Genomic DNA, 24,972 nt, shown 5'->3' on the forward strand with positions numbered 1-24,972 from the left:
ACATCTTGGTTGCTCTCAGTTTTTGGCAATTATGAATAAAGCTGCTAAAACGTTTATGTACAGGTTTCTGTGTGAATATAAGTTGTCAACTCAATTGGGTAAATTGCTGGAAGACTATGTCTTCCAAAGTGGCTATAACCCTTTTGCATTCCCACCAACAATGAATGAGTTGCTGTTGCTCCACATCTTCACCAGCATTTGATATTATTGGGTTTTTTTTAACATCTGAACGTAATGGAATCTTGTTTGGATTTGCAGTTCTCTAATGAGGAATGATGTTGAGTAACTTTTATATGTTTATTTGCCATCTGTAAAACTTCTCCGGTAAGGTGTCTGTTCAGATCTTCTATTTTTTAATTGGCTTGTTTGTCTTCTTACTGTTGAGTTTTAAGAGTTCTTTTATATTCTGGATACAAGTCCTTTATCAGATATGTGTTTTGCAAATATTTTCTCCCAGTCTATGGCTTGTTTTTTTCATTCTCTTAACACTGCCTTTTGCAGAGCAGAAGTTTTAAATTTTAATAAAATTCACCTTAGCAATTTTTTCTTTCAAAAAAAATACCCTTTTAAAATAATTAAACTGTGATATATTCATCCTATTCAATAGCATTCCTCCTAATATTGACAAAAATGAGTTGGAATGGCAGTGATTTCCACAATGAAGTGATGAACTTCATGCAATGTCTTCTGTATATCTTAATTTTGTAATTCCTAATATGCTACGCTTGGATAAGGATAACTGTCCTGAGTAGTTAGTGGATTCTTAAATACAATTTATTATGTTTTAAAAATATGTCAGTGTGATACCTTTTGTATACACTCACCTCACTTATGGCTGCATTATCTTCCTCCCCTGGGCGCACCAGTCTATTTCCAGTCAGCTTCATGGACAACCCAAAGTCACTAATAACACAGGTTCCATCATTTTTCACCAGAACATTTCTGCTATTTAAATCTCGATGGGAAATTGCAGGTTTATAGTGATCTGTTTGGATAATTTTCAAATATTTATTAATGCTTAAATAGCACTACTGGACATGAAATGAGCATGAAGTATTACCTTCTATATAAATATAGGGGCTATATAAATATAGAAGATAGTGTTATTTTTCTGCCCATTAATTTTCCAACAGCAAAAAAGGACATAAGAAATCAAAATTTCAACTCACAATCCCCACTATTTTCGGTATATTTCACAACATAACTCCTGTTGGAACTATAATTAATTAAGCTCTAAAGATTCAGCTGCATAAACATTCAGCTGCAATTAATAGCCAAGAGGCTGTTGCTTCTAATTTTAACATGTACTTTTTTTTTTCCTTTTCATTTCTAGAGTAGCAAAAGGAGGCAAAAGAGAAAGGAATATCTTGCATAAAAAACAATAAAAAGTCAACTTATCTAAAACAATTATCACTGAAAAACTGACATGGCTCCAAAACTGGTATATGTATTTTACAGTATTCTCTTACAGCTTATCAAATCAAACCTATGACAGAAAATCCCAGTTTTGTCCTGAGGCTTAGCCATGTATCTAAGCCCACCACAGTTCTTCAAATCAAACTAGAAACAGTTTTGCAATGGGCTGGTAGCTGTTTTCTGATTTTACAAAGAAACAAAACACTATTATACTCATTCTATTACTTGTTAATCAGAAGACTAAATGATCCATGTAGGCAGAGAGAGAACATGTTTTGCCTGAATTCAAAAGGCATGGCACACAGTAAATGCTTGCTGAGTGAAAGAATATATCCAACCTAAGCCCCTAACTAAAATCATAATTCTTTTCCTCTTTATAAGAAAACCTTGGCGGGTGGGAGGGGGAGGAACGGATTGAGAGTTTGGGATTAGCAGATGCAAACTATTATATATAGGATGGAAAAACAACAAGATCCTACTGTATAGAACAGGGAACTATATTCAATATCCTGTGATAAACCATAATGGAAAAGAATATGAAAAAGAATATATATATGTATAGCTGAGTCACTTTGTTGTACAGGAAAAGTTAACACAACATTGTAAATCAACGATACTCCAATAAAATTTTTAAAAAAGAAAACCTTATATAAATCTTATATTGAATAAAACCGTAGCTCTTGAAAAGAAAAAGATTCTAAAGTACCATTCACAAAATTTAAAATAACTCCTCAGGTATAGAAAGAAATAGAGCAATCAGAACAAAGTCAACGATAAGTTGAGAGTGTTTATATTTAGGCACAAAAAGACTCAGTATTTACATTTATTACTCTCATTAACATGTATTAGACTTCAATTTCACCATCAATGAAACTAAAGACAGAAGATAATGATTCCTTTCCTATTGGGGGTGGGGGGTGTGGGGGGGTAGGCAATAGCACAACTAGAAGAAAAATAGCAGTTACCAGGTTTCTTTTTCTAAAAATAGACTTCTTTCTCATTTGCTCCTCTTCCCGGTCCAGCCTTCCGAAGTATGTACTAACATGGCTCATTCAACCCCTAACAGAGCTACATTTCTTACTCTGAATAAAACCACAACATAAGTATATGTGGTAAAATCTCGAGCTGATATTTATATAAGAAAATTTATAGAGACACTGGAAAACGTTTGTATACTAACACCAAAGCAATACTTAGACTAAAATATCTCACACATAAGGGAAACCAGGTTAATAATGTGAAGACTGTAAAATGAGTCAGTCAGCCAGCCAGCCAGAGGGGAAAACAGGGTAATACTTTCTGCTACTATTAAAAAAGGAAACAAAAGAAATGAAAAGAAAAGAGGGGGCTTCCCTGGTGGCACAGTGGTTGGGAATCCGCCAATGCAGGGGACGCGGGTTCGTGCCCCGGTCCGGGAAGATCCCACATGCCGTGGAGTGGCTGGGCCCGTGAGCCATGGCTGCTGAGCCTGCGCATCCGGAGCCTGTGCTCCGCAACGGGAGAGGCCACAACAGTGAGAGGCCCGTGTACCACAAAAAAAAAAAAAAAAAAAGGAAAAAAGAAAAGAGGAGAGGGAAGAAGCAAAGGAGGAAGGAAGCGAGGGAGGAAATAAGGAAAAAGAAAAAAAGAAAAAGGAAGAGAAGAGAGGATTCATCACCAATGCAGAGGGTGGAACTATAGACCACCTTTTTGAGACTTCTTTTCCCCTTAAAGTTCCCCTCAATATTCATTTTAATTTTTTTTTATTGGGGAAGGGGTTGTGGTTTGTAGAAAGGGGGGGCCAAGCATGTAATGATTTTGCCCTGGGCAGTAGCACACTTGGCAAATTTCTTAAAGCAAAGTGGGACACAATATTATTTTAATTATGTTAAAAAATAAAACCTGAACACAAAATAGTCTCTCTGTGGATATTTGCATAAACACACACACACACACACACACACACACACACACACACAGAGCAAAGGAACTGGAACGATGTACATAAACTAGTTAGTAGTAATTTTCTAGTTATAGATTTAAGTGATCTATGTATGTTCTTTCTTTGCTAGACTTTTTCCATGATAATGTTATACTGACATTATCATTAGGAAAAAAATTCATAGGGAGAACCAATTACAAATAAACAGGTTCAATTCCTACTTCTTCTGAAGCAAAAAATAGCTGAATAAATAATAACAGTATTATTCCTTACTACAAAATTTGTATGCCAAATAGCAAAGTTGTATCTGAAGATACCGGGAAGAATAGAGTTCTCTGAAAAAAAGTGAAATGTCACTTTAAATGTTTTGAAATAGTACCGTATAGTTGGAATATTTATTTATTATTGAAATATAGTCATTTACAATGTCATGTTAGTTTCAGGTGTACAGCAGTGATTCAGTTATACATAAACATGCATACACACACACACACACATTCTTTTTCACATAATTTTCCCTTATAGGTTATTACAAAATATTGAGTATAGCTCCCTGTGCTATGCAGTAGGTCCTTGTTGGTTACCTATGTTACATATAGTAGTGTGTATATGTTAATTCCATCCTCCTGATTTATCCCTCTCCCCCTTCCCCTTTGGTAACTATACGTTTGTTTTCTATGTCTGTGGGTCTATTTCTGTTTTGTAAATAAGTTCATTTGTATCTTTTTTTTTTTTGCAAATTCTACACATAAGTGATATATGATATTTGTCTTTCTCTGGCTTACTTCACTTAGTATGATAATCTCTAGGTCCATCCATGTTGCTGTAAATGGCATTATATTATGGTTGAGTAATATTCCCTTTATATATATATACCACATCTTTATCCATTCATCTGTCGATGGACATCTGTTGCTTGGCTATTGTAAATAGTACTGCAACGAACACTGGGGTGCATGTATCTTTTCAAATTATATTTTCTCCAGGTATGTGCCCAGAAGTGAGATTGCTGGATCATATGGTACCTCTATTTTTAGTTTTTTAAGGAACCTACATACTGTTCTCCATAGTGGCTATACCAATTTACATTCCTACCAGCAGTGTAGGAGGGTTCCTTTTTCTTCACACCCTCTCCAGCATTTATTACTTGCAGACTTTTTGATGAGGGCCATTCTGACTGGTATGAGGTATGGAATATTTTTTAAATAATTAGGTAAAACCAAAAATTCAAATAGCTATTATACTTATGTTTTTTACAATAGCATATAGATACGCATTTTTAAAAATGGTTAACTATTTAGTGATAATATTAGGTAATGTTTTAGAATAATGTCTGTGTTTAAATAAAACTCATATTTGATGGCAATCACTCTTTTCAGCCAATGTTTGACTAGAAACCTTATTGAATCATGCAAGCCTTGAAAAGGGGGATTAGGATGGTATTTTAGGTTCTGTGCTAAGCCAGCTCTTTAAAAGAGTTATGATATTTAAGAATAAGGAAACACAGTACAAATGGTTAATGAGCTAAAGCACTAAAGTAAGTGCATCAAGTTGCTGACACAGGCAATAACATTGGTCAATTCTGTATTCAGGAAAAGCAAGATGTCAAGATAAATGAACTGATAAATTATTCAGAAATTATTTATATATGAAGCAGCAGATAGAAAAGATGATCCATGCTATCATACAATGGAACAAAGATCTAAGAAATTGTTACATTAAATATTCTCTTCATTACAGAGGTCAGAGATACTGAAAAAAATGCATGACAAGAAAATTGCTATAAGGGATGAAAATGCAAAGACGGATTTTCACAGCAAAGCTAATTTAGAGGTGCCTGTGATGTGAGGTGTATATTGAAACAAAGTGAAAAAGCAAATACATTAAAAAGATGCTTTGAAAAACTAGCAAAAATGTACATAAAGGCTGAATATAAACTGTAGTTATGGCAAGGAACATAACCACACGGTAATGACACACTGGCGAAGCCTTACTCCTCACCATGCGTTCTCCTCTTCCTATTTAGTAACAGAACCCAGTGTTATCTGAGGCAGCAATGCACCCAGCTAAACAAAAACAAAAACAGGCTATATTCAAAAGCATCCCTTGCAGCTAAGTGTGGTAGGAAAGCATGGACTAAGTTCTGGGAAACAAAACATAAGCACAAGAGTGGGACTTCTCGAGGTAAAAGGAGGGAATTCCTTCTACTTTCCTTTTCTCTGCTGATTAGCATACAGCATGATGAACAATGAGGTGACCTTGAAAACAAGCCACATATAAAGAGTAATGGAGGAGAAATAGAGGAGCCTGGGGCCCTGATAATATTATGGTGCTGCCAAAAAAGGTTAGACTGTCTCTCTTCAGATTCTTACATGAGAAAGAAAAAAAAATGTCATCTTCATTGAAACCTGTTACTTTTTTCTCCCTGATAAATTTGAACAAGGCTAATTCTAGCTAAGAGAAGCACTGATTTATCAAAAGATACATTTGGGTTTTACACTAAAGACCAACCAACCAATGGAATTCATGTGTAAAGAAGTGATAACGCATTTGTAGTTCATTTAAATAAGCAAAATAAATACAAGGAAAATACAACACAGTCTAGCTAAGAGGTTCTTAACCTAGGTCCATAGATGAACTTCAAAGGCTCTGAGGACCCCTACAATCAAAACAGTATTTTTTTAAAGTATGCCCATACGTCTATCTTTACAGGGGGAGTGTTCAGAGCTTTAATCAAAATCGCAATGGAATCCATGACCCCTCTAGAGAACTGAAGTTCTTTTTCTTATTCTTCTTATTAAATTTCAAATATATTTCCTTACGCTAGATCTTGTAAACAACTGGCTGATAATACATCTGCTATAATATAAAATATACTTTTACTTTAAAGATATGAATAAGATTTCCCTTTGTGAATTCTGGCCCTACATGGTTGTCATGCATCTTCTATTCATTGTCTTACCTCCTCGTGGTAATTCTGTATGAAGATAAGCCAGTCCCCTAGTCACAGAATGAGCCAGACGGCAAGAGCTTACCCAGTCACTTGTATGGAGACTTAAATACTTGCATAGAGATCCCTGTATGGAGGGGAAAAAGTAAAAAGGGGAAAAAAGTAGAATTACTTTACTTGAACACGAGGAGGTAAGTTAGCAGCTGTAAAAAGGATTTGCATGTTAGGATTCAAAGGAGATCTAATGAATTATAACATTTCAGAATCTTGAAGTAAGAAAAGACATTTCTATAGGTAGAGAGAGGAGGAGAGGATGGAAAAGAGAATTTAGACATTATCAATTTTTATTTCTCCAATATTAAAAATTATGAATGGTTATTTCATTTTAAACGCTTCTTTTATTTATCAACTTAAGACACACAAAAAAGTATCTTCAACTCTTTCTTTACACTGTATCTCATACCAGTACAAATATAAATTATACTGTTATGTTTTACAAGTAGAAAACAGAAGGCTTTTGTAAATATACATGTGTCAGTGCTACTCCAGGTGCTCATCTACAAACTATTTATTACCAGTCTGGGATAAGAAGCATGTATCAGAATAAATGTCAATCAAAGCACTGCTTCCTTCATCAAGAAAGTCTTGCTGAGAGAGAGAGACAGACAGAGACAGAGACAGAGTGACGTGAGTGCGTAGGGACTAAACAGTTTCATTCACATTCTGGAGTAAAATCCTTATGTCATTGTAGACCATTAATAACCAGTTTGCAAACCAGCAACACTCTACATAACCGGGGTCCTCCTACAAATCTGACTGACATAAATGTCAGTATATTTTTTATGAAGAACTTACATTGGGATAATATTCCATCACAAGCAAATACTCCATGCGTCCATCTGCAGTGACTCTCTCATCTCCAACTATAAAGCGAGCAATGTTGTCATGTTCCATCAAAGGCACTCTGTAAATGTTCTTCTCATTGATAAAATTCTGACGGTTTGCAAAGGAAAACACTTTTACAGCAACTGGACGTTCATCTAAGGAACCTTTATATACGGCTCCATATCGACCCCGGCCAATCAGCTGTAAATTTGTTTTGAAGAAAGCAAGATATTATTTCATCACAACTTAACAATCAAATTTACTAAATAATAAAGTATAAAATCCATATGTATGCAACCAGGTCTCTATTGCTTAGTTTGAGTAACTCCATTGTCAAGAAAATAATAAATTTGGCATCTTATATGGCTCAGAAACTCCTACCAGACCCAGCCCTCCCTCAGATGACAACTATAAACTCTGAACAATATTTTTAAAAAGAAATCTAAAAATGCTGGAGAATGAACAAAAGTAGATAGGTTCTGAGGGGAGTCAACACTTGGAAGAAAGGAATGGCATAGGGTGAGCTACTTATTTTTATAGCTTAAGCCTGTGAGCAGGCTGAAATCTGCACTGCGTAGTGGAGCAAAAACTGTGATAGAAAATCTTTCTGGCCTCAGGAAGCAGGGAACAGAATTTGGGGCAACCACAGCATGGAAAATGAAGGGAGAATCCCAAAAAGGAGAGTCAGAGAGTTGGAAACCCAACTAACGCATGTGACAGACTCCAGCTAAAGATAAAATCTAAACTTCAGCTCAAGAGATGAGTTTGCAATATGTCCAACCAAGTTAATCACCTACTAAAATAAACAACGAAATGAACACACTTTAGAAGAACCTAACAGAACACAGGGTCTCCACAATATGACATTCACAATATCTAGTACAATACAGTACAATAAAAAATAACTCAAAAAAACCCCAGCAAGATGCAACTGTTCTCTTCATTTTTGGCTTCTGGGATTTCTCTGACTTTTTACTGAAAAAAGGTTAGGGATTTACCATTTAAGGATATTTGTTATATTTCATTCACTATTTCTAATTTAAATTTTAACAAACAGACTGCCCTTTAGAAAGGCTGTATCAATATAAAGTTAAATCAGCAATGCTTGGGAGTGTTTCTTTTACTCAGTCCAGGATAAAATCCTAATGGTTTTAATTAGTATTTTTTCCAGTTTAGTAAATTGGACATCTTATACATTTACTAGGCATACTTACTTCTTCTGTGAATTGATAATTCATCTCTTTTGTCTATTTTTGATGGACTGTTGATTCCATGTTGATATCTACCATCTCTTTATCAATTGTTTATGTGTTGAAATACCTTTTTAAAATTTTGCTTTTAACTTTTATTATATTTTTCTCCCAAATGGAAGGTTCTTAAAATGTTTTATATAACCAAATCTACCAGTTCTATTATTTAGCAGTCTCTGGTTTAGTTAATTTATCCTAATAAAGATCATAAAAACATTCATCATGGTAAGACTTTTAACACAGGTTCTGAGATATTACCAAATGAAAATTTAATTCTATACAAAACATAATATTTGTATGTACCTATACAATATACAATATATACACAGACAAGGAATATTTATTCAGCATCTACTGTGAACTGCTTGCCTAGCACATTTTTCTCAGAATTTGATATGTCTTTATTCCCATACTCTTGTTCAAGTCTGTATGCAAAGATCATCTCCTTTCTAAATATACTTTCTTTAATAACCCCTTTTCTATAACTTTCTTATCTCATTTGCTTTTTTTTCTCCATAGCACTTACTACTACTTGAAATATACAGTTGACCTCTGAACAATGTGAGGATTAGGGACACCAACCCCTCCACATAGTCCAAAATCCACGTATAGCTTATAGTTGACCCTTCATATATACATGGTTCCTCTGTGTCCATGGTTCTACATTCGCAGATTCAACCAACTGTGGATGGTGTAGTACTGTAGTATCTACTATTGAAAAAAATCTGTGTATGAGTGGACCCATTCGGTTCAAAACCGTGTTGTTCAAGGGTCAACTGTACTTTCATTTATTTAACCTCTTGTAGCCTCTCTCTCACTAGAATATAAGCCTCATGTATCTGTATTGTTCACCAACATTCTCAGTGCCTAGAATAGGCCTTGGCACAAAATTGATAATAAATGCTTGTTGAATAAATGAATGAGTTAATGAAATCACTGTCTCAGATATACTATGAGAGCAGAAAAAACAGTCCGTAATCTGAAAGCAATCTTACCTCCAACAGTTTCAGATTATCTAGGTCAAGAGAGGGCTCTGATGCTGCTGCCTCCATCATGTTCATACTGTGAAGACCTTGTTTACGGTCTCCTAGAGGAATAGGAAAAAGAACCTGCTAATGTGTGGTTCTCTTAAAATGAAAATCTTTATTACATTTTTTAATATATTACAGTTGAAAAAAGACCTACAGAGGACAGCAAGACTTATGCCTTATATCAATGGGAATAAAACTATTTACTAAACTAGGAATCATCTATAAATGAAGATGAAAGATGAATAACAAAAGCTGAATTCTGGGAGATTGTTCCAGTAATACACCCAGTATAAAACCCTAAGAAATATGCAGAAACATTAAAGAAGGTTTTATTAAAGTTATTCAAATGAATGAATGGGTGCTGATTTCCTAAAATGGTTGTCAAATCTAAAGTTTATGAGAACCAATTAGACAGTTGATGATACTTAGGAATTACTGTTATTTTTAGATGTGAAAATGGTATTGTGGTTATATATATTTTAAGTCTTTATATTTCAGAGATAATACTAAAATATTTACAGATAAGTTATACCTTCAATTTATTTCAAAATAGTCCAGTGGCATGGAAGCATGTGGTGAGTGGGGCTATAGATAATATACAGATGTGATACTCATTGAAGCTGGGTAATAGGTATTTTGTATATGTTTGAAACCTTTCATAAAAACTAGGACAAAAAGTTTAAGAGAGAAGGATGACTCTGGGGTTACCACAGCACAGAGATGTTTTTTACCATGATGAATTTTTTTAAAATAAAATCAATTCTGATTAAATGACATGTTTAATAAATAACAAAACAAAACATTATATTTTTACCTGTCAGCATCCTGTATCCAAAGCATAAGGCAACTATCAAAACAGCTAATACAGAGACTGATGCCAAAGCAATGATTATTGTCTCATCTCGGTTAAATGAATGAGGTGGACCTAAAAGAAAACAAATTTTTAAATACAGTCACCCTTTCTTTTTGGTATTTTGCTAAATACTGACAGAAAGGCTGTATCAATATATAGTCAAATCAGCAGTGTTTTTGCATCAAATGAAATGAAAGAAAAATTAATAATAAATTTGTAATAACTTTAAATTGTATATTTTTAATCATATGCATTATTTTATATAGACCTAGAACAATGAAACACCTGGTAGTTGTGCTCTTAATTACTGAAATATCAACTATATCATGGAACAGCATAGACAGAACAGTATAATATTTAAAAGAACAAGCTTTGGAATCACATTTGCTTTTAAATCTTGACTACACTAGTCTCTCAGTGGCCTTTAGAAAATTATTAGAATTTTCTGATCTTCAATTCTCTCATTTGTAAAAATAGTAATCTCTACCTCACAAGTCTTCTGTGAGGCTTAGGTGGGAGTCTAAGTACTTAGTACAGTGTTGAGTATATTCTACCTATGCAATAAATGTTTATCAATATTGGTATTATGATTATTAACGAAAAGAGTATAGCTTTACAGACAGTTAAACCTGAACTGGATTTAAACTCCATTCTTCCACATATTCTATGACCTTGGGAATATACCTTAACCTGTCTGAGCCTAAGCTCATTCACTTGCAGAAAGGGAACACACATGTCTAAATCACAGGCCTATCACGAGCATGCAAACCATCTTATGTGTTAGTTCCATTCTTTGGATCAGATAATGTCTAGAGAAATACCCTTTAGAATGGATGACTACAAACTAGAGCACATCCAGAAGAGAGCAAGTAGAACAGTGAAGGTATAAGAACTCTGAAATGTGATGGGTAGAAAGAATTAGAAGTGTCAGATGTAGAAAAAGAGAAAACTTGAGGAGATATGGTAGCTGTCTTCATGTGGAAAAATGGACCTGTAGCTAGAGAGAATAACAAGATCCAATTAGTATCTGTTCAAGGACAGCAGTTATTAACCTAGCATAAAGAAGAACTTAAGTTTATAAACAGAGCTGTCTAAAATGGAATGAATGGGACTTCCCTGGTAGCGCAATGGTTAAGAATCCGTCTGCCAATGCAGGGGACACAGGTTCGAGCCCTGGTCCAGGAAGATCCCACATGCCATGGAGCAACTAAGCCCGTGCGCCACAACTACTGAGCCTGTGCTATACAGCCCGCAAGCCACAACTACTGAGCCCACATACCACAACTACTGAAGCTGGCACGCCTAGAGCCCGTGCTCCACAACAAAGAGAAACCACCGCCATGAGAAGCCCGCGGACCAAAACAAAGAGTAGCCCCCATATCCGCAACCAAAGAAAGCCTGCGCAGAGCAATGAAGACCCAACGCAGCCAAAAATAAAATTAAAAAAGAAAAAAAAAAGGAATGAATTATCTTCTGAGATAGCTGTTCATATTCATTTAACTGGAGGTATTCACGCAGTATTTGATAATAATGACCAGATACTGGGCTTAATGACTGCTAATATCTTTATTTAATCATTCTTTGCACTCTGTCAAAATCAAGCATATTGTGTTTTAAATCTTTTTCACTTTGGACATTATGTATTCTGTCAAACTAGAAGGCTCTATGGCAAACTCAAAAGCCAGCACGGCAAAGAGTTCCTCTGATGGGCATTCCTGTTCTAAATGAATGTATCTGTCTCAAATTAAGCACAATTAATATTAAAATGTCAAAACAATATTTCTATAGAAGGATCTGTTGAAGTACTATAATACTCTCTTAATCTGAAGGACATTTATTGTATTTTAATAGACTTTAACATATTAATAATTGCACATAAATTTAACATATAGAATAAGTTATAGGAGGAAACCTCATTTTACTGTGAGACATCACTTCATACATACACTAGGATGGCATAATTTAAAAAAAGAAAAAAGTGTTGGCAAGAATGGGGAGAGAAATTAGAACTCTTGTACATTATTGTTGGAATGTAAATGGTGCAGCTACAGTAGAAAATACTTTGGAAGTTCCTCAAAAAGTTAAACCTAGCATTACCATAAGATCCAGCAATCCGACTCCTAGTCATATACCAAAAAGAATTAAAATTAACTGTTCAAAAACTTCTACAGAAATGTTCATGGCATCACTAATCACAGTAGCCAAAAGTAGAAACAAAACAAATGTTCATAAACTAATGATTGAATAAACAAAATGTGGTTTATCCATATAACAGATATATACAAAAGGTCACATATTCTTTGATTCAATTTTATTTATTTATTTATTCATTTATTCATTCATTTATTTATTTATTTATTTTGTGGTGCGCGGGCCTCTCACTGTTGTGGCCTCTCCCGTTGCGGAGCGCAGGCTCAGCAGCCATGGCTCACGGGCCCAGCTGCTCCGCGGCATGTGGGATCTTCCCGGACTGGGGCACGAACCCGTATCCCCTGCATTGGCAGGCGGACTCTCAACCACTGCACCACCAGGGAAGCCCTATGATTCCATTTAAATGAAATACCCAGAATAGACAAATCCACAGAGGCAGAAAGCAGATTAGTAGTTTCCAGGGACTGGGGTGAGGGGGAAATCTGCAGTGACTCCTTATCAGGTACAGAATTTCCTTTTGGACTGATGAAAATGTTTCGGAACGAGATAGAGGTTGCACAACACTGTAAATACACTAAATGGCACACTTTAACATGGTTATTTCTACGTTATATGAATTTTACCTTTAAAAAAACCCTGACTTTAGAATATGCCCAACCTAAAAGAAAAACTATTTTCAACACACAAAAAACAGAGATACATGCACACACAAACTAAATAATAATCTATAGATTTTTTACAAGATATACACAAATTATTTTATGTGCTTATTGATCTTCCCTTTATTGACTGTCAGATGATTACTGACTTTCAGATACTTTGTATTTTTTTAAGGTAACTGAAGCTTTAAAGTATAGTATAAGACAATCAGATTACAGATTCATTATTATGGAAGCTCACATTTTATTTTTATGGTCCACTGAAGTCAAAAAGAGAGAAAAGGTAGGAGATGGAAAGTGGAGGACAAAACAAGAAACAAGGATATAGTGGAAAATAGTGACATTTAAAGTAAGGTAGAGAGTTTCAAGGAAGGCAGAAGGAAGGAAAAGACCAAAAGGTGTAACATGGTGAATGCTGACTTGACATGGCTTGTTCTTGTCATATTTAGCATTCTATTGGGCAGTGAATATCAAAGAAAATGTCATCTATTTTTAAATCTCTCTGAAATTGAAATTCATAATCTTTAGCCTTGTTATTATTTTTAATAGACTTTATTATTTAGAGATGTTTAGGTTTACAGAAAAACTATGCAGAAAGTTCTGACAGTTCTCATATACCACCCCCACAACACACGATTTCTCTTATTAATAGCTTCCATTAGTGTATGCTATGCACTGAACTGTGTTCCCTTAAAAGTCATATGATGAAGCATTAACTACCAATGTGATGACTTTTGGACATGGGTCCTTTGGGAGGCAGGTTTAGATGAGGCCATGAGAATGGGCTCACAGTGGGTGGGATTAGTGTGCTTATAAGAAGAAACAAGAGAGTGTTTGCTTTCTCTTTCTCTGCCCTGTGAAGAAACAGTGAGAAGGAGACCATCTGCAATCCCAGAAGAGTCCACAGTAGAACCCAATCATGCTGGAACCCTAATCTCCAACTTCTAGCCTTCAGGACTGTGAGAAAATAAATTTGTGTTGTCAAGCCACTTGTTATGTTATTTTATTATGGCTGGGAAGGGGAACAGAATACAGCACCCCAAAATATGCCCCTTTGGCAGAAGGATTTTCTTGAGCTGGTTATTTTTAAGAAACAGCAGACACTGGAGAAGCTCTGAAAACCTAATAGAAGTTATCCTTTTATAAAGGATATTTACATTTCTAAGGGAAATATCCATTTATAAAGCTATCTCCCTCTCTGCACCAGGAAGAGGAAGACTAAAACTTACTGTAGAAAGCTTATACTTAAATCTGCATAACAACTATACCCTTGTTTATTTTGCTTTGCCTGGTAAATTCCCATAAGTGGTCTCCACCTCACCTCTACCCCAATCTTCTTTGGTTTTTAGCTGGGTATGGTATATAAAAGGTGATAGCTTGGGCCATTTTGGAGAGTCACTCATTTTTCTCCTGGGTATCTCCCATGTATGTAGGAGGTATATACATGTTATTAAACTTGTTTGTTTTTCTCCTGTCATTCTGTCTTGGTCTCGGCCAAGAACCTAGAAGGGTGGAGGGAAAATGATTTTTTCTCCCCTACAGCTGCTGGAGCAGACTAAGACAGTATGGAAACATTTATTACAAATTATGAACCAATACTGATATATTACTATTAGTTAAAGGCCATAGTTTCATTAAGTTTCAAGATTTGTGTTGTATAGTTCTACAGGTTTTAACAGATACATAATGTCATGTATCCATCATGACAGTATCATACAGAATAGCTTTGCTATCCTAAAAGTTCCCTGTGCTCCACCTACTCATATTTCACTCCAACTCCCACTCTTGCACTCACTGACTTTTACCTTTTCCGTAATGTCTTATAGTTGGAATGCAGTATGTAGCCTTTTCAAACTGGCTTCTTTCACTTAGCAATATGCATACAAGATTCCTCCATGTCTTTTTGTGGCTACAGTTTAACAGTGAACAATATTCCATGGTACCCCAGTTTATCCATTCACCTATTTAAAGACATCTTGGATCCTTCTGGTTTTTGACAGCTATTAATAAAGTTGCTATAAACATTTGTGTACAGGTTTCTGTGTGGACAGAAGCTTTCAGCTCATCTGGATATTGAATAGCGTGACTGTTACATGGTATGGCAAGCCTATGTTTAGCTTTCTAAAAAAACTGTCAAACTCTCTTCAAAGTGGCTGTCCTCTCTTGCATTCCTACCAGCAATGAATAGTTCCTGTTCTACACCCTTGTCAGCATTAGGTGTAGTCAGTGTTTTGGATTTTAGCCATTCTAATAGATTTTTTCAAACTGGTATCTCATTGTTGTCTTAACTTGCAATTCCCTCATGACACAGGATGTTGAGCATATGCATATTTGCCATCTGTCTATCTTCTATGGTGAGCTGTCCATTTAGATTTTCTCTCTACTTTTTAACTGGGCTGTTTGTTTTCTTATTGTTAGGTTTTAACAGTTCTTTGTATATTTCAGATACAAATCCTCTATCAGATATGTGTTTGGCAAATATTTTATCTTAGTGTGGATTGTCTTTTCACTGTCATGGTATCACGGTAATGCTGGCCTCACAATGAATTAGGAAGTGTTCTCTAAGCTCCTATTTTCTGGAAGAAATTATAGAGAACTGGTATAATTTCTTCTTTAAATGTTCTCTAGAATTCAACAATAAAACCATCTCAGCTTGGTGCTTTTGGTATTAGAAAGTATTAATTATTGATTCAATTTTTTTAATAGATAAACACCTGTTCACATTATATATTTCTCCCTGTGTGAGTTTTGGTAGATTGTGTCTTTCAAGGAATTGGTCCAATACATCTAAGTTATCAAATCTGTTAACATAGAGTTGTTCATAATATTCCTTTACTATCGATGGGATCTGTAGTCATGACATTTCTTTCATTTATGATTATTAGAAATTTATTTTTTTCATTTTTTTCTTGGAAGCCTGGCTAGAGGTTTATCAATTTTATTGATCTTTTTAAAGAACCAGCTTTTGGTTTTGTTGTCTTTTCTCTATTAATTTCCTGTTTCTAATTCAACTGATCTCTGATCTAACTTTTACTCCTTCTTTCCTTCTGCTTACTTTGGATTTAATTTGCTCCTCTTTTTCTAGTTTCCTAAGGTAAAAACTTAGGAAATCACTAGAATTTATTATGAAAGGAAAAAAAAAGAACATACAAAATCAAATCCAATTCATCTAGTTAACATTAAAATAAAATATCTGCCCCAATTTTAGCACCCTTGTGAAACCAAGCAGGCCCTGTGGGACTCCTGGGCACAAAACCCTTTCTGTGTCCCCCTGTTTCTTGTTTGTAGGAAATAGGCTTCATTCAGCCTCTAAGACCTTCCCTGAGTTCCAAAGGGCAGGTTCAAACAGTTGCTAATAGAGGAAGGGAGGGGATGCAGAGAAAGGGAGGAGTAGTCAAAAAACAATAGTGCAGCTCTGGAGCAGGGTCCTGGTTCTTCCTCAAGGGATATACATATCAGTATCTTTGAGCTCCTCTGCAGTACTAAAACCCCCACCAAATGGAAAATGTTAACTATTTGATGAAGCATTCTTCATTCCAGAGAGGTCACAGTTCAATAGATAACTTCGAGAACCACAGAATCCCATCATGAGACCACCTGACACCAGATGATCTCTAGACTGAAGGAATGCAGGTCCTGCAGGCACCCAGATCCTTATCAGCAACCCCTCCCCTTGACTATAAGACTCCTCACAAACCACCCCCCCACACACTGGGACACAGTTTTGAGAGCATTACCCTGCTGTGGCCCCCTTTGCCTGGCAAAGCAATAAAGCTATTCTTTTCTACCTCATCCAAACTCTTTCTCTGAGATTCACACTGGGGCTGGTGTACAGAGGCTGATTTTCACTATCAAATGTGACAGACAAAATTTATTTTTCATAGAATGAAGTTGTTCTTTAACTGCATTAATAAAAATTCACAAATCTAGTGTGAAACAAAGGTTTGCTATTTCCAAATTAGAAAGGCTAATTATTTAAATGGATATTTATTTCCCTGTGTAATTCAAACACATATGAATTAATAAAGTAATGTCTTGAAAACATTACAAATGCCAACTATATGGTACTTACATATCTTTTTTATTTCAGAGGAAAAAATGAGATAAAAATTACACTGCTTAAAGTATAACTCAAGCTATGACTTGTCACCCAGATTTTTATTTTTTGAATCGGACATCTATGTTCTGTTTTTTCATACATCTCTTTTTTTAAAAATCTAGATATAACTGACATACAACAATATTATTTTCAGGTGTAAAACATAATGATTCAACATACATTTCTCTCCTATGTGCCATTAAAATCATCACTGAGAAAGTAACATAGCATTTCTTAAAAGAGTGCTATTCACTATCATCTTGAAAAGGGAACCCTCATACACTGTTGGTAGGAAAGTAAACTGGTACAGCCACTATGGAAAACAGTATGGAAGTTCCTTAAAAACTTCAAAATATAGTTACCATATGATCCAGCAATTCCATTCCAGGGCATATATCCGGAAAAGACAAAAACTCTAATTTAAAAAGATACATGTTCCCCTATATTCACAGCAGCACTATGTTAAAACACCAAGACATGGAAGTAACCTAAATGCCCAGTGACAGATGAATGGATAAGGCAGATGTGGTACACAGATATAGATATAGATATAGATAAAATATGATATTACTCAGCCATAAAAAGAATGAAATAATGTCATTTGAAGAAACATGGATGGACCTAGAGATTATCGTACTAAGTAAGTCAGACAGACAAAGACAAATATAATATATCACTTATATGTGGAATCTAAAGAAAAAAATGGTACAAATGAACTTATTTACCAAAGAGGAATAGACTCACAAACATAGAAAACAAACTTACAGTTACCAAAGGGGAAAGGTGGAGAGGAGAAATAAATTAGGAATTTGGAATTAACAGGTACACACTACCATAAAAAAATAAACAACAAGGACCTACTGTATAGCACAGGAAACTGTAACTATATTCAATATCTTGTAATGAACTATAATGAAAAAGAATCTGAAAAAATATATATATATATACACACACACATACACACATACACACATATATATTTTGCTATACACCTGAAACACTGTAAATCAACTATACTTCAATTTAAAAAAAAAAAAGCAACTTTATCACCCTGAAAATAAACTCTGTAACCATTAAGCATTAACTCCTTATTCTCCCCTTCTCCAACAATCTGGTAAACTCCAGTCTACTTTCTTTCTCTATGAATATGCCTACTATTGATATTTCATGTAAATGGAATCATACAATATTTGTTCTCTTGTGTGTGGCTTATTTCATTTAGCATAATGTTTTCAAGGTTCATCCATGTTGCAGTATATAGGTTATCTTTTCCCCTTCTTGATAGGTCCACTGAAGTACAAAAGTGTTAAATTTTGATGAAGTCTAACTTTTCTACTTTTTCCTTTGTTGCCTATGCTTTGGTGTCATATGTAAGAATTCACTGCTAAAGCCAAGGTCATGAAGATGTACTCCTATATTTTCCTCTAAAAGTTCTATGGATTTAGCTTTTTTATTGAGGTTGTTCAACCATTTTGAGTTAATCTTTGTATATGGTGTGAAATAGGGGGTCAACTTCATTCTTTTGCATATGGATGCTAGTGTGTTTTTAACTCAATCCAAACAATCTTTGTCTCTTAACTGGAATATTTAATATATTTACATTTAAGATACTTAGTGACACATTTGTGTTTATACCTACTATTTTATTGTAGACTTTTGGACCATGCCAACTAGTTTTCCGGGCAGTAGAAAGACCTTAGAATATGGTAACAATTATTAACTCTCCATGATTAATTACTGATGTCATATTTTAGTCCCTTTTTTTAAACTCCATGAAAAACTATTAATGAGCAAAAGTGCTACAATGAGAACTTTCATATGCTTCTTGCTTGTAGTCCAAATACGTACAACTACTTTTTTTAATTTTTGATTTTTATTTATTTTTCTATACAGCAGGTTCTTATTACTCATCAATTTTATACACATCAGTGTATAGATTTCAATCCCAATCACCCAATTCAGCACACCACCATTCCCACCCCACCGCAGTTTTCCCCCCTTTGGTGTCCATACGTATGTTCTCTACATCGGTGTCTCAATTTCTGCCCTGAAAACCGGTTCATCTGTACCATTTTTCTAGGCTCCACATACATGTGTTAATATACGATATTTGTTTTTCTCTTTCCGACTTGCTTAACTCTGGTATGACAGTCTCTAGATCCATCCACGTCTCAACAAATGACTCAATTTAGTTCCTTTTCATCGCTGAGTAATACTCCATTTTATATATGTACCACCTCTTCTTTATCCATAAGTCTGGCGATGGGCATTTAGGTTGCTTCCATGGCCTGGCTATTGTAAAATAGTGCTGCAATGAATATTGGGGTGCATGTGTCTTTTTGAAATATGGTTTTCTCTGGGTATATGCCCAGTAGTGGGAATGCTGGGTCATATGGTAGTTCTATTTTTAGTTTTTTAAGGAACCTCCATACTGTTCTCCATAGTGGCTGTATCAGGTTACATTCCCAACAATAGTGCAAGAGGGTTCCCTTTTCTCCACACCCTCTCCAACATTTGTTGTTTGTAGATTTTCTGATGAGGCCCATTCTAACTGGTGTGAGGTGATACCTCATAGTTTTCATTTGCATTTCCCTAATAATTAGTGATGTTGAGCAGCTTTTCATGTGTTTCTAGGCCATCTGTATGTATTCTTTGGAGATATGTGTATTTAGGTCTTTTGCCCATTTTGGATTTGGTTGTTTGTTTTTTGAATATTGAGATGCATGAGCTATTTATATATTTTGGAGATTAATCCTTTGTCCGCTGATTCGTTTGCAAATACTTTCTCCCCTTCTGAGGGTTGTCTTTTTGTCTTGTTTAAGGTTTCCTTTGCTGTGCAAAAGCTTTTAAGTTTCATAAGGTCCCAGTTGTTTATTTTTGTTTTTATTTCCATGACTCTAGGAGGTGGATCAAAAAAGATCTTGCTGTGATTAATGTCAAAGACTGTTCTTCCTATGTTTTCCTCTAAGAGTTTTATAGTGTCCAGTCTTACATTTAGGTCTCGAATCCGTTTTGAGTTTATTTTTGTGTATGGTGTTAGGGAGTGTTCTAATTTCATTCTTTTTACATGTAGCTGTCCAGTTTTCCCAGCACCACTTACTGAAGAGACTGTCTTTTCTCCATTATATATCCTTACCTCCTTTGTCATAGATTAGTTGACCACAGGTGCATGGGTTTATCTCTGGGCTTTCTATCTTGTTCCATTGATCTATGATTCTGTTTTTGTGCCAGTACCATATTGTCTTGATTACTGTAGCTTTGTACTATAGTCTGAAGTCAGGCAGCCTGATTCCTCCAGCTCCATTTTTATCCCTCAAGACGGCTTTGGCTATTCGGGGTATTTTGTGTCTCCATACAAATTTTAAGATTTTTTGTTCTAGTTCCATAAAAAAATACCATGGTAATTTGACAGGGAGTACATTGCATCTGTAGATTGCTTTGGATGGTATAGTCAGTTCCACAATGTTGATTCTTCCAATAAAAGAACATGATATATCTCTCAATCTGTTGGTATCATCTTTAATTTCTTTCATCAGTGTCTTATAGTTTTCTGCATACAGGTCTTTTGTCTCCCTAGGTAAGTTTATTCCTAGGTATTTTATTCTTTTTGTTGAAATTGAAGTGTTTCCTTAATTTCTCTTTCAGATTTTTCATCATTAGTGTATAGGAATGCAGGAGATTTCTGTGCTTTAATTTTGTATCCTGGAACTTTACCAAATTCATTGATTAGCTCTAGTAGTTCTCTGGTGGCATTCTTACGATTCTCTATGTATAGTATCATGTCATCTGCAAACAGTAACAGTTTTACTTCTTTTCCAATTTGGATTCCTTTCATTTCTTTTTCTTCTCTGATTGCCGTGGCTCAGACTTTCAAAACTGTATTGAATAATAGCGGTGAGTGTGCACATCCTTGTCTTGTTCCTGATGTTAGAGGAAATGCTTTCAGGTTTTCACCATTGAGAATGATATTTACTGTGGGTTTGTTGTATATGGCCTTTATTATGTTGAGGTAGGTTCCCTCTATGCCCACTTTCTGGAGAGTTTTTATCATAAATGGGTGTTGAATTTTGTCAAAAGCTTTTTCTGCATCTATTGAGATGATCATATGGTTATTATTCTTCAATTTGTTAATATGGTGTATCACATTGATTGATTTGCATATACTGAAGAATCCTTACATCCCTGGGATAAATCCCACTTGATCATGGTGTATGATCCTTTTAATGTGTTGTTGGATTCTGTTTCTAGTATTTTGTTGAGGATTTTTGCATCTATATTCATCAGTGATATTGGTTTGTAATTTTCTTTTTTGTAGTATCTTTGTCTGGTTTTGGTATCAGGGTGATGGTGGCCTCATAGAATGAGTTTGGGAGTGTTCCTTCCTCTGAAAATTTTTGGAAGAGTTTGAGAAGGACGGGTGTTAGCTCTTCTCTAAATGTTTGATAGAATTCAACTGTGAAGCCATCTGGTCCTGGACTTTTGTTTGCTGGAAGATTTTTTTTTTTTTTTGCGGTACACGGGCCTCTCAGCGTTGTGGCCTCTACCGTTGCGGAGCACAGGCTCCGCACGCACAGGCTCAGCAGCCATGGCTCATGGGCCCAGCCACTCCGCGGCATGCGGGACCCTCCCAGACCGGGACACGAACCCGTGTCCCCTGCATCGGCAGGCGGACTCTCAACCACTGCACCACCAGGGAAGCCTGTTGGAAGATTTTTCATGACAGTTTCAATTTCAGTGCTTGTGACTGGTCTGTTCATATTTTCTATTTCTTCCTGGTTCAGTCTTGGAAGGTTATACCTTTCTAAGAATTTGTCCATTTCTTCCAGGTTGTCCATTTTATTGGCATAGTGTTGCTTGTAGTAGTCTCTTGGGATGCTTTGTATTTCTGCGGTGTCTGTTGTAACTTCTCCGTTTTCATTTCTAATTTTATTGATTTGAGTCCTCTCCCTCTTTTTCATCAGGAGTCTGGCTAATGGCTTATCAATTTTGTTTGTCTTATCAAAGAACCAGCTTTTAGTTTTATTGATCTTTTCTGTTGTTTTCTTTATTTCTATTTATTTCTGCTCTGATTTTTATGATTTGTTTCCTTCTGCGAACACTGGGTTTTGTTTGTTCTTCTTTCTCTAGTTCCTTTAGGTGTAAGGTTACATTATTTATTTGAGATTTTTCCTGTTTCTTGAGGTAGGCTTGTATAGCTATAAACTTCTCTCTTAGAACTGCTTTTGCTGCATCCCATAGGTTTTGGATCGTCATGTTTTCATTGTCATTTTTCTCCAGGCATTTTTTGATTTCCTGTTTGATTTCTTCAGTGATCTCTTGGTTATTTAGTAACATACTGTTTAGCCTCCATGTGTTAGTGTTTTTTACATTTTTTCCCCTGTAATTCATTTCTAATCTCATAGCGTTATGGTCAGAAAAGATGCTTGATATGATTTCAATTTTCTTAAATTTACTGAGGCTTGATTTGTGACCCAAGATGTGATCTATCCTGGAGAATGTTCCATGAGCACTTGAGAAGAAAGTGTAATCTGCTGGTATTGGATGGAATGTCCTATAAATATCAATAAATCTATCTGGTCTACTGTGTCATTTAAAGCTTCTGTTCCTTTATTTATTTTCATTTAGGATGATCTGTCCATTGGTGTAAGTGAGGTGTTAAAGTCCTCCACTATTACTGTGTTACTGTTGCTTTCCTCTTTTTTTTTTTTTTTTTTTTTTGTGGTACACGGGTCTCTCACTGCTGCAGCCTCTCCCGTTGCAGAGCACAGGCTCTGGACGTGCAGGCTCAGCGGCCATGGCTCACGGGCCCAGCCGCTCCGCAGCACGTGGGATCCTCCCGGACCGGGGCATGAACCCGTGTCCCCTGCATCAGCAGGTGGGCTCCGAACCACTGTGCCACCAGGGAGGCCCCTGCTTTCCTCTTTTATAGCTGTTAGCACTTGCCTTATGTATTGACGTGCCCGTATGTTGGGTGCATATATATTTATAATTTTTATTTCTTCTTCCTGGATTGATCCCTTGATCATTATGTAGTGTCCTTCCTTGTCTCTTGTAACATTCTTTGAAGTCTGTTTTATCTGATATGTATTGCTACTCCAGCTTTCTTTTGATTTCCATTTGCATGCAATATCTTTTTTGATCCCCTCACTTTCAGTCTGAATGTGTCCCTAGGTCTGAAGTCGGTCTCTTGGAGACAGCAAATAGATGGGTCTTGTTTTTGTATCCATTCAGCAAGACTGTGTCTTTTGGTTGTGGCATTTAATCCATTCACGTTTAAGGTAATTATCCATATGTATGTTCCTATGACCATTTTCTTAATTGTTTTGGGTTTGTTTTTGTAGGTCCTTTCCTTCTCTTGTGTTTCCCACTTAGAGAAATACCTTTAGCATTTGTTGTAGAGCTGGTTTGGTGGTGCTGAATTCTCTTAGCTTCTGCTTGTCTGTAATGCTTTTGATTTCTCCATCAAATCTGAATGAGATCCTTGCCAGGTAGAGTAATCTTGGTTGTAGTTTCTTCCCTTTCATCACTTTAAGTATATCATGCCACTCGCTTCTGGCTTGTAGAGTTTCTGCTGAGAAATCAGCTCTTAACCTTATGGGAGTTCCCTTGTATGTTATTTGTCCTTTTTCCCTTGCTGCTTTCAAAAATTGTTCTTTGTCTTTAATTTTTGCCAATTTGATTACTATGTGTCTTGGCATGTTTCTCCTTGGGTTTAATCTGCAAGGGACTCTGTGCACTTCCTGGACTTGGGTGGCTATTTCCTTTCCCATGTTAAGGAAGTTTTCGACTATAATCTCTTCAGATATTTTCTCTGGTCCTTTCTCTCTCTCTTCTCCTTCTGGGACCCCTATAATGCTAATGTTGTTGCATTGAATGTTGTCCCAGAGGTCTCTTAGGCTGTCTTCATTTCTTTTCATTCTTTTATGTTTATTCTGTTCTGCAGCAGTGAATTCCACCATTCTGTCTTCCAGGTCACTTATCCGTTCTTCTGCCTCAGTTATTCTGCTGTTGATTCCTTCTACTGTAGTTTTCATTTCAGTTATTGTATTGTTCATCTCTGTTTGTTTGTTCTTTAATTCGTCTAGGTGTTTGTTATACATTTCTTGCATATTTTCGATCTTTGCCTCCATTCTTTTCTGAGGTCCCGGATCATCTTCACTATCATTATTCTGAATTCTTTTTCTGGAAGGTTGCCTATCTCCACTTCATTTAGTTGTTTTTCTGGGGTTTTATCTTGTTCCTTCATCTGGCACATAGTCCTCTGCCTTTTCATCTTGTCTATCTTTCTGTGAATGTGTTTTGTTTTCCACAGGCTGCAAGATTGTAGTTTTTCTTGCTTTTGCTGTATGCCCTCTGGTACAACTTCTTTGCAAACAGTTTAGCTCTATCTCCTATGGTTAAGCAATTCTACTCTTAGGTATAGACTTTGGAGAAACACATGCACATGTGTACCAGGACATACATTCATGAATGTTCATAGTTGAATTATTCTCCATATACAAAAGTTAGAAACAACCCAAATGTCTATCATCAAGAGAATGGACAAGTAAATTGTGGTATATACATACAATGGAATACTATGCAGCAGTGTGGAAATGACTTGCATTCATTATATTAAAAACAAACAAACAAATATGCCAGAAGAACTACAGCTTTCTCAGTAACACAAACAAATCTGAAAACATCTTGTTGGGTGAAGGAAGCAAGACACAAAAGAAGAAGCTATGAATTAATTTACATAAACTTTAAAAACTGGA

The 24,972-nt window shown here is 35.7% G+C and overlaps 1 protein-coding gene across 1 annotated transcript in view; it reads right to left on the reverse strand.

Annotated features, from left to right (window-relative positions):
• The window catches only part of BMPR2 (bone morphogenetic protein receptor type 2), a 190,902-nt gene that overhangs the window by 28,341 nt on the left and 137,589 nt on the right, over positions 1-24,972 (reverse strand). Inside the window, exons 4-8 of the mRNA XM_060105745.1 lie at positions 10,268-10,378; positions 9,418-9,509; positions 7,143-7,373; positions 6,300-6,414; positions 825-985 (exon numbers count right to left, since the gene is read on the reverse strand). Of these exons, the coding sequence (XP_059961728.1) occupies positions 825-985; positions 6,300-6,414; positions 7,143-7,373; positions 9,418-9,509; positions 10,268-10,378 (710 nt within the window). The remainder of the gene's footprint in view (positions 1-824; positions 986-6,299; positions 6,415-7,142; positions 7,374-9,417; positions 9,510-10,267; positions 10,379-24,972) is intronic.

The sequence above is a fragment of the Mesoplodon densirostris genome, chromosome 8 (assembly GCF_025265405.1).
Source record: "Mesoplodon densirostris isolate mMesDen1 chromosome 8, mMesDen1 primary haplotype, whole genome shotgun sequence".
Lineage (NCBI taxonomy): Eukaryota > Metazoa > Chordata > Mammalia > Artiodactyla > Ziphiidae > Mesoplodon > Mesoplodon densirostris.